The sequence below is a fragment of the Microcaecilia unicolor genome, unplaced genomic scaffold (genome assembly GCF_901765095.1).
Source record: "Microcaecilia unicolor unplaced genomic scaffold, aMicUni1.1, whole genome shotgun sequence".
Lineage (NCBI taxonomy): Eukaryota > Metazoa > Chordata > Amphibia > Gymnophiona > Siphonopidae > Microcaecilia > Microcaecilia unicolor.
Window position 1 is genome coordinate 437,212 of NW_021963486.1, and position 10,756 is coordinate 447,967.

Here is a 10,756-nt window from a genome sequence, read left to right on the forward strand (position 1 = left end):
ACTGTGACTTAATAGACACCGCATCAAGTATTCTCCATATCTTAATCTCAGGATTGCCGTCATTCGCTCCTGAGGCCATCAGGATTAAGGAAGAGGAGGAATCATCCTGTAAGATTCAGCTTGAGACAATTTGTGCTTCCACACCAGGTAAAACCTGGACAGATTCTGTTGGGGAGCCAGCACTGTATTAAGGAAGTAGAGAGTTTGGGGGAATTCTAAAGAAGAGCCAGAAAAATCTGCACCTTAGGAGCTGGGAGAATGAGAGTTGGTTTGATTTAATTTCACTTTTGATGTAAATATTTTTACGGTCTTTTTTCCATCTCCACTTAGAATTTGTACCTAGCTTAAATTTATTTATTTATTGTACATTTCTACCCCACATTTTCCCACACAGGCAGGCACAATGTGGCTTTCATAGGATTAAATAAAATAACAATACAGTAAGAGATATGGGAAGAGACAGTTAGGCAAGTAAGGGGAAGGGGGCATATCAATGGGACTGTTAATCGGTAAGAGTATAGGGGGAGTAGGCCAGTCCAAATAGGTGTGTCTTCAGCAGCCTCTTGAACAGTTGGTGATCCATTTGTAGCTTTAAGTATTTCGGCAAAACATTCCAATTCTTGGCACTAGAGTAGTGGAAAGATGAAGTGAAGATCGACTTGTATTTGACGCCTTTACAATTTGGGAAGTGTAGGTTGAGATACGAACGCGAGGAGGAGCAGGGAGTTTTAGGTTTGATATTAAGAAGAACTTTAAGTCTGAGTATAGCCAACCAGTTCAACAAGTTATCTAGGAAGGTGGTGTCTGTCATAGGAGAAGTATATTGTCCCAGTGCTGAAGCCTTTGAGGTCAGTCAGACACTTCTAACATCCATCTGCAAATACACACATTGGTCCAGCCCTTGGATAAAGTAGTGGGTTGGGTTGGATGGGTATCTCACCATTATTTGCTTGTTACAACAATTTTGGCAGAGACTAATGACAAACCCTTCATTTGTTTCATTTTAGTAAAGAGTGGCCTAAAAGAAAGCAAGTACTATAGGAAACACGCAAGATGCCTGACCCCCAGAAACAAAGTACCAGACATACAACGCTGTATCCAGTCTTCTGAGTATAAAAAGGCATCGAGCATACCCCAAACAAAAGGACATGAAAAAACTTACTGTGGAGAAAAAATGAGCAAGCGTCTCAGAAAAAAGAGAGGATATGACAGACCAGCAAAGCGTGTTCCACAGAAGCAAGACAGTGGGAGCCACAGCAAAGATCAAAATAGTTTTGTTTCTACAACCAACCTCCAGAAGAAGGTACCTGCCAAACGGAAGAACTTTCAGTGTGCAGAGTGTGGAAAGAGCTGTAAAAATTCACAACAGCTAACAATTCACCAGAGAATACACACTGGGGAGAGACCATACAAATGTTTGCTGTGTGAGAAAGCCTTCAGAATTTTACACCATCTTACTGGTCACTACCGAACCCACACAGGAGAGAAGCCATATGCTTGTGCAGCATGTGGCAGGACCTTTGCTCATACCTCAAACTTGTCTATCCACCAGCGGATTCATACGGATGAAAGGCCATATGCCTGTAGCGAGTGTGAAAAAAGCTTCAGGAAGGTGTCTGATCTTGACGTTCACAGAAGGACGCACAGTGGAGAGAAACCATATCAGTGTACAGAATGTGAAAAGAGGTTTCGAAATTCACATCATCTCAAGGGCCATCTGCAAACTCACAAAAGTGACAGAACCCAGAAACAGACCCGGAACAAAGGAACACATGTACAGAAACTGAATAGGTGTCATGAATGTGGAAAATACTTGCTCCATAAGTATGGTCTTGTGCTACACCAACGACTGCACACAGGTGAAAAACCATGCAAATGTTCAGAATGTGGAAAAGCCTTTGTCTGTAAATCTGCACTTGTCCAGCATCAGAGAGTGCACACAGGAGAGAAGCCATATAAATGTGCTGATTGCGGAAAAGACTTTCGTGAGAAATCAGCTCTTAACAAACATCATAGGATACACTCGGGCGTAAGACCTTATCAATGTCTTACATGTAAGAAGAGCTTCATTCAGAATTCCCATCTTGCTAAGCACCAGAAAACCCACCAAGGAAGGAGCCCAGCTAAAGAATGAAGTTCATTCCCGTGGTTTGGATAGGAAAAATATCCCTAATTTGGAGACATTTAGACATGAGCTAGACATGGTGAATACCCAGCGAACCAAACCTGGTCAAATTTTGCTCTCCTCACCGCCGAAACAGTCACCCAGGCGATTAATAGGTTCTCCAACTCTCACTATAAACTGGATACCTGCCTCAGCTACCTATTAAAATCCGCCCCCCCCCCCCCCCCCCCCCCCCCCCCACCGCTTCATAGGAGACCTCCCATCCCACTTAAATGGGATGGGAGGTCTCCTATGGCAACATCCTACTTACCCCAATACCAAAAGATACCAAGAAAAAAACAAACGAAATCACTAACTACCGCCCAGTAGCATCAATCCCACTGGTGGTCAAACTGATGGAAAGCATGGTAACCAAACAACTTACTGATTATATAAACAAATTCACAATCGGGATTTCGCCCCCTCCATAGCACTGAAACAGTACCAATTACCCTCCTAGCCAAATTCAAGCAGGAAATAACAACAGGTAAAAGATACTTCTCCTCCAATTCGACATGTCTAGCGCGTTCGACATCGTAAACCATAAAATACTACTAAGACTCCTAGATTACTTTGGGATTGGTGGACACATACTTAGTTGGATCAAGAATTTCCTAACCACTAGAACATATCAAGTGAAATCAAGCTCAAACATATCATCACCGAGGAAAGCAGAATGCGGAGTACCTCAAGGATCACCACTATCGCTGATCCTTTTCAACCTAATGATGACCCCACTAGCCAAGTCCTTATTCAACCAAGGCCTTAACACTTTCATCTATGCAGACGATATTACAATATGCATTCCTTACAAACATGATCTGACAGAAATCACCAACAAAATCAAGCTAAGCTTGAATATCATGAACTCATGGGCAAATGCATTTCAACTAAAACTCAACACAGAAAAAACACATTGTCTCATCCCAATACAATACGAACAAACCCACAAATATAAATACCCCAGACTATACCCTCCCTATTTCAGACAGCCTGAAAATTCTCGGCATTACAATTGACCGTAACCTCACACTAGAGAACCAAGTGAAATCTACAACAAAGAAAATGTTCCACTCAATGTTGAAACTCAAACACGTGAAACCATTCTTCCCGAGGGAAACATTTCGCAACTTGATACAATCAATGGTACTAAGCCATGTAGACTACTACAATGGAATTTATGCGGGATGCAAAGAACAAATTATAAAGAAACTTCAGACCGCTCAAAACACGGCAGCCAGGCTTATATTTGGAAAAACGCGATTCAAAAGCACCAAACCCCTCCGAGAAAAACTGCACTGGCTCTCAATCAAAGAACGTATTGCTTTCAAAATCTGCACCCTGGTTCATAAAATTATCTACGGCGAAGCCTCAGGATACATGACAGACCTCATAGACCTACCAACCAGAAACACAACAGGATCAACACGAACATACCTAAATCTCCACTACCCAAGCTGCAAAGGACTCAAATACAAATCAACTTACCATCCAGCTTTTCCTACATAAACACACAACTATGGAACGCATTACCAAAAGCCATGAAAACAACGTATGATCACCTAAACTTCTGGAAATCATTAAAAACGAACCTGTTCAAAAAGGCATACCCCACCGACCCAACTTAAATGCCTACACCTCGCAACACAATGAAACCAAAGCTCGTAATGGACATATAATAACTCTTCCTCTCTACGATTCCCTAATGTGTCTGTTACACATGAACCTTATTCTACCACATTACTGTATTTGTTCATACCGGAATTGGCGAACGCCTCTACGGTACTATGTAAGCCACATTGAGCCTGCAAATAGGTGGGAAAATATGGGATACAAATGTAACAAATAACAAAATAAATATTTGTGAGATATTACACAGTAATTGTGTAACTCTAAAATCATGCCAGAGATCTGAAACGAAAGAGAGACCATTTATACATATAAAACCTTCAGTCAAAAGGGAGAACTACAGCCACAACAGAAAACATTTATTTATTTTATTTTATTTATTTGTTACATTTGTACCCCACATTTTCCCACCTATTTGCAGGCTCAATGTGGCTTACATAATACCGTAAAGGCGTTCGCCAAGTCCGGTAGAGAACAAATACAAGGTTATATTGTGGTCGAATAAGGTCGGTGTGTTTCAGGCACCATGAGGGTCGAAAGGGAGGGAAGGTTGTATATTGTTCAGTACAATCATTGGTTTTGCTGTGTTGCCGGGTGTGGGGAGTTACATTGGATCGGAAGGGTAAGCCTTTTTGAACAGGTTGGTTTTTAGTGATTTCCTGAAGTTTAGATGGTCATGGATTGTTTTCACAGCTTTTGGGAGTGTGTTCCATAGTTGTGTACTTAGCTAGGAGAACCTAGATGCATAGGTTGTTTTATATTTGAGTCCTTTGCAATTTGGGTAATGAAGGTTTAGGTATGTTCGTGATGACTCGGTTCTGTTTCTGGTTGGTAGGTCTATAAGATCTGTCATGTATCCTGGGACAAAGCCATAGATGATTTACCAGGGTGCAGATTTTGAAGATGATCCATTCTTTAATTGGGAGCCAGTGCAGCTTTTCTCGGAGGGGTTTGGCATTTTCGAATCTTGTTTTACCAAATATCAGCTTGGCTGCTGTGTTTTGGGCGGTCTGGAGTTCCTTTGTGAGTTGTTCTTTACATCCCGCATAGATTCCGTTGCAGTAATCTGCATGGCTTAGAACCATTGATTGTACTAGGTTTCGAAATATTTCCCTCAGGAAGAATGGTTTTACGCGTTTAAGTTTCCACATTGAGTAGAACATTTTCTTTGTTACAGAGTTTACTTGGCTCTTAAGAGTAAGGTTGCGATCGATTGTGACGCCGAGTATTTTTAGGCTGTCTGAGATAGGGAGGATGTGTTCTGGGGTGTTTATGGTTGTGGGTTTGTATTTGTTGTGTTGAGATGAAAGGATGAGGTAGTGTGTTTTTTCAGTGTTCAGTTTCAGTTGGAATGAGTTTGCCCATGAGTCCATGATGTTCAAGCCTACCTTGATTTCATTGGTTATTTCTGTCAAATCGTGTCTGAAGGGAAAGTAGATTGTAACATCATCTGCATAGATGAACGGGTTGAAGCCTTGATTGGATAAGGACTTTGCCAGTGGGATCATCATTATGTTGAAGAGTGGTGGTGATAATGGTGGTCCTTGAGGTACTCCGCAGGCTGCTTTCCACGGTGGTGATGTGTTTGAGTTTGATTTAACTTGGTATGTTCTGGTGGTTAGAAAACCCTTGATCCAATTAAGTATTTTTCCACCAATCCCGAAGTGGTCAAGGAGTCTTATTAGTATATTGTGGTTTACCATGTCGAATGCGCTCGACATGTCGAATTGGAGGAGAAGTATGCTTTTACCTGTAGCTATTTCCTGCTTGAATTTGACCAGGAGAGTAACTAGGACAGTTTCATTACTGTGGTAGGGGTGGAATCCTGATTGTGATTCGTGTAGTATAGTGAACTTGTCCATGCAGTCAGTAAGCTGTTTGGTCACCATGCTCTCCATCAGTTTAACTGCGAGTGGGATAGATGCAACTGGTTGGTAGTTGGCAAGTTCGGATGTTTTTTTCTTGGTATCTTTTGGGATTGGGGTGAGCAGGATTTTGCCATATTCCTCAGGGAAAAGACCTTGTTGGAGCATGTAATTTAGGTGGGATGTGAGGTCTGTTGTGAAATGGTCAGGGGCGGCTTTTAGTAGGTAGCTGGGGCAGTGGGTGCTGGAGAAACTTTTGATCGCTTGGGTGACTGTTTCGACCTCATGTGCAACTTTCTTTAAATTAGTCACTTTATTTTCTAACTCCTCTTAAATGTTCCATCTTTGCTTATACCCTATCCTGTCTATTAAAATGTTTGATTATGTATTATGTTGACATTGTAAGTTGTATACTATGCCATACTTTGTGCTGTTATTTGAATATTTTTACTGCTGTAACTATCTATTGCTTATGTTTGATTTATTCCTACTGTACACCACCTTGAGTGAATATCTTCAAAAAGGCAATAAATAATTCCTAATAAATAAATACAAATAAATAAAATGAAGCAAATTGGTGAGGCAAGACTTCCCTTGGCTGAATCCATGATGACTCTCCTATGAAACCATATTTGTCTATATGTTCTGTAATTTTATTCTTTACTAGCCATTAAGCCCGTTAAAACGGGCGAGTATTGGTATGTTTTTTTTCCAAGGCCCCCCTCCCAGCTGCAAGGCCTCCTGCCTCCCTCCTTCCCTGCCAGCTCCAAGGCTCTCCCAGTTCCAAGGCCCCATTCCCTCCCAGCCCCAAGGGCCCCCTTCCATCCCTCCCAGCCAGCTCCAAGGCCCCCCTCCTTCTGAGACTTCCCATGTCCAGCATTTCTCCTGCCCTCCCCCCCCCCCCCAAGGTCGCCACCGCCCCCCCCCCCCCCCCCCCCAGCCCCCGAGGTCGCCGCTACCTCTCTGAGTGCAGTTGAAGTGAGCTTGAGGAGAAAAGTGTTGGATTTGAACAGTGAAAAAAAAAGAACTAAAATTGATTTTTGTTTGTGTGCTGTTTAAATGTTTTGCAAGTTAAGACTGGTAGAGAGACCATGATTGTGTAAACCAAAATTTGTGCAAGTAACCCGGTTAAGCCACTAGGAAAACTGGTCTCCAAGCTTAAGGTTGGGCTTGCAGTATGTGTGTTCACATGCTGGTGCACTAGAGTGGAAGATTGCATGAATTTGGAGAGACAAAGATGCTGAGAGCTGTGTGACTGCACGATCCAATGAAGAGTGCCCTTCCTTAGTTAGGGAACTCAGTACAAGAACAGAGAAACTATTTAAGGTTATACAATTATTCTTTATGTTGTTAGTTAGCAAGCCACAGTTGTCCCTGAATCCCAGCTAGTGCTGTTCCTGCTGTTAGTCAGGAAGGAAGGTTTTTTTGTTGATTTCATTTAAAGGATGAGGTAGTAGGTTCCTGTACTGAAAGAGAAGATCCTGAGCTCCAACATACAAGGGGAAAGAACAAAGAAGCTCCAAGGGCCAAAGATAGGTCTTCACTCCTATGCAAAAGGACACTGAAAGGTCACAGTTTAATCTGACTTACCTGTTGTAGAGACTGAATCTGGGTGTTCACACCTAAAAGACAAAGTCATTCAAAATAATTGATTCTTGAGACACACAATATAAAGGAAATTTATAGATTGAGAGAGAACAAATAAGATACTTTGGTTAATACTTGTCTGTTGGTTTCACTGTTGTTCTACAGCTGCACCTGTAGGAAAAAAATTATGCTATTAATTTATGTATAAATGTATTTTTATGTTGCAAAAGAACCTATTGTGTTAAGAACATCATTTTTTCCATACCCCAAATTGGGTTTAAATAAACAACTAGTAACTTGTACTTACCATCTGTCTGGTTACTGGGTCTTAAAATCCTTTTAGTTTTCTTTCCCTTCCATGGTCTAGGACTTTGGAGGCGAGGTTAGTTTAATTGTCTCCGAGCTCAGAGGTGAACTGCAGGCTTGAGGTATTCGGCCACGAGTAATAGTAGAGCTTGCAGGGCCTTCTGGGATGAGGAAGCTACAAGAAGATGGATGCCCTTCTCCCGAGGACTCCCAAAATCGGCTTATTTTCAAAAGAGAAGGACATCCATCTTCCGATACAAATCGGGAGATGGGCGTCCTTCTCCCAAGGATGCCCAAATCGGCATAATCGAAAGCTGATTTGGGGTGTCCTCGTTAATTGCCTCGGTTTTCGTTGGTTTTGGATTTTGCCGATTGTTTTTGGACGGATTATCAACGAAAACCGAGGTATTACTCTATGGATTATTTTAAAGGCAAGTTACAGATCACTTACAGCAGATTAGCAGTTCCATGGTTGAGTTCTTTCAGTATCCTAGGGTACATGCCATCCAGTCCAGTTGATATATTACACTTTAGTTTGTCAATTTGGCTCAGTATATCTTCCAGGTTTGTCAAGATTTCTTTCATCACCCTTGAAAACCATTTCTGGTATATGTAGATCGCTTACATCTTCTTCTGTTAAGACCAAAGCAAAGAATTTACTCAGTATCTCTGCTATGGCCTTGTCCTCCATCAGTACCCCTTTTGCTCCTTCAAGATCTAACGGCCCCATGGATTCCTTCACAAGCTTTCAGCTTCTGATGTATTTGAAAAAGTTGTTACTGTGAATTTTTGCCTCTGTGGCAAGTTTCTCTTCATATTCTCTTTTAGCCTTCTTTATCAATGCTTTGCATCTAACTTGCCAGTGCTTATGTTGCTTCTTGTTTTCTTAATTTTTTTTTTCATTCTTTGAAGGATGTTCTTTTGGCTCTAATACCCTCCTCTGTGTGTCCCATCCCAGGTGAACTTACCAATCCCATTGTTAAAGAAGGAAGAGTATCCTAGTGGTTAGTGCTGTGGACTTGGATCCTGGAGAACTGGGTTCAATTTCCACTACAGCTCCTTGTGACTCTGGGCAAGTTACTTAACCCTCCATTGCCCCAGATACAAAAGTTAGTACCTGTATGTAAGCCATTTTGATTGTAACCACAGAAATGCAGTATATCAAGTCCCTTTCCCTCCTGAGGATTCTCCAGATTATTTTTTGCCAAATTTTGAAAGGACTGCTTTAATGGCCAGGACTACTTTCTTAGGTATCCTCTGAAATGACCCCCCCCCCCCCCCAAAGAAGCCAGATTCTGCATACAATGCAACATTAAAGAAAGAGAAACAGTGACATGTGACACCCCCCCCCCCCCCCCCCCCCGTGGCATGGAAAATATAAAGATAGCAGCTGTACATTTCAAAAACTGATGTATTCTAATCACATTACAAATTAGAAATAAAAATAAAACAAAAAAATGGGGTGAAAGTGATACCTTTTTCTTGGACTAATGTAATACATATTTTAATCAGCTTTCAGAGGCCAAAACCTCCTTCCTGAGAATATACTGCTGTAACAGGATACTGTTCTGACCTGAGTAAGGAGTTTTGGCCTCTGAAAGCTAACTGAAAAATATACTACATCAGTCCAATAAAAAGATATCACCTTATCTTCCATTTTTTATTTGGTTTATTTTTTTGAGTGGAATAATATGGCTACTGTACTACTTTATCCTAAATTAAAAATATTTTTTTGTATCCAGCTTAGTTGTCTAGTCATTTAATTTTTCTAATCATGTTGGTTCCAATCTCTGCTTTCCTCTATCTCCTCTTAACTCTCATGCAAGGATTGTGTGCCTGTCATTTTTCTCTCCCTCCTGCCTTCTTCACTTTATTTATTTATTTGTTGCATTTGTATCCCACATTTTCCACTTCCTCCACTACATCCATCTCCTACATTGATCGTTTCCTCTCAGCTTTCTTCCATTTACTTTTTTCCACTCTTCATTCATTCTCACTTTCCAGTCTTCACTTTCCTTCTTTTTACTTGTCTACCTCCAGCTTTCCATCTCTTTCCCTCACCACAGCCTTCTTATTCCAGTCTTTCACTAACTCGACTCTCTCCCCCTTCCATCCAGCATGTCCCTTCTCCTCTCTTCCATCCAACTTCTCTCCTCTCTCCCATTCTCTGTCACCCTTCTCTTTATCTTTTCTAATTCCACTATATCTTTTTTTGAGATGCGGTGACCAGAACTCCACATAATATTTAAGGTGCAGTCGCACAATGGAGCGATACAAAAGGCATTGTAACATCCTCATTTTTGCTTTCCATTCTAATACCTAACATTCTATTTGCTTTCTTAGAAGTCGCCACACACAATTTTTGGCAACTTTTGTAGAATTAGGGGGGGGAAGTGCTCCATTTCAACAGGAACTTCTTCAGTGGGTAAATATATTTTTGTTATTTATTGGGATTTATTAACCGCCTTTTGGAAGCCGTATCTTGTGAAGGATGTAAAAAGAATTGAAGCGGTGCAAAGGAAAGCTACGAGAATGGTATGGGATTTGTGTTACAAGACGTATGAGGGGATACTTGCGGACCTGAACATGTATACTCTGGAGGAAAGGAGAAACAGGGGTGATATGATACAGATGTTCAAATATTTGAAAGGTATTAATCCGCAAACAAATCTTTTCCGGAGATGTGAAGGCAGTAGAACGAGAGGACAAGAAATGAGATTGAAGGGGGGCAGACTCAGGAAAAATGTCAGGAAGTACTTTTTCACGGAGAGAGTGGTGGATGCTTGGAATGCCCTCCCGTGGGAGGTGGTGGAGATGAAAACGGTAACAGAATTCAAACATGCGTGGGATAAACATAAAGGAATCCTGTTCAAAAGGAATGGATCCTTGGGAGCTTAGCCAAGTTTAGGTGGCAGAGCCGGTGGTTGAAGGTGGGACTGGTAGTTGGGAGGTGGGGATAGTGCTGGGCAGACTTATATGGTTTGTGCCAGAGCCAGTGGTGGGAGGCGGGGCTGGTGGTTGGGAGGCGGAGATAGTGCTGGGCAGACTTATACGGTCTGTGCCAGAGCTGGTGGTGGGACTGGTAGTTGGGAGGCGGGGATAGTGCTGGCCAGACTTATACGGTCTGTGCCAGAGCTGGTGGTGGGAGGCGGGGCTGGTGGCTGGGAGGCGGGGATAGTGCTGGCCAGACTTATACGGTCTGTGC

The 10,756-nt window shown here is 41.9% G+C and overlaps 1 protein-coding gene across 1 annotated transcript in view; it reads left to right on the forward strand.

Annotated features, from left to right (window-relative positions):
* The window catches only part of LOC115459358 (zinc finger protein 585B-like), a 72,590-nt gene extending 70,283 nt beyond the window's left edge, over window positions 1-2,307 (forward strand). Inside the window, exons 5-6 of the mRNA XM_030189195.1 lie at window positions 52-147; window positions 1,008-2,307. Of these exons, the coding sequence (XP_030045055.1) occupies window positions 52-147; window positions 1,008-2,134 (1,223 nt within the window). The 3' untranslated portion in view covers window positions 2,135-2,307. The remainder of the gene's footprint in view (window positions 1-51; window positions 148-1,007) is intronic.
* Window positions 2,308-10,756: the final 8,449 nt, after the last annotated feature.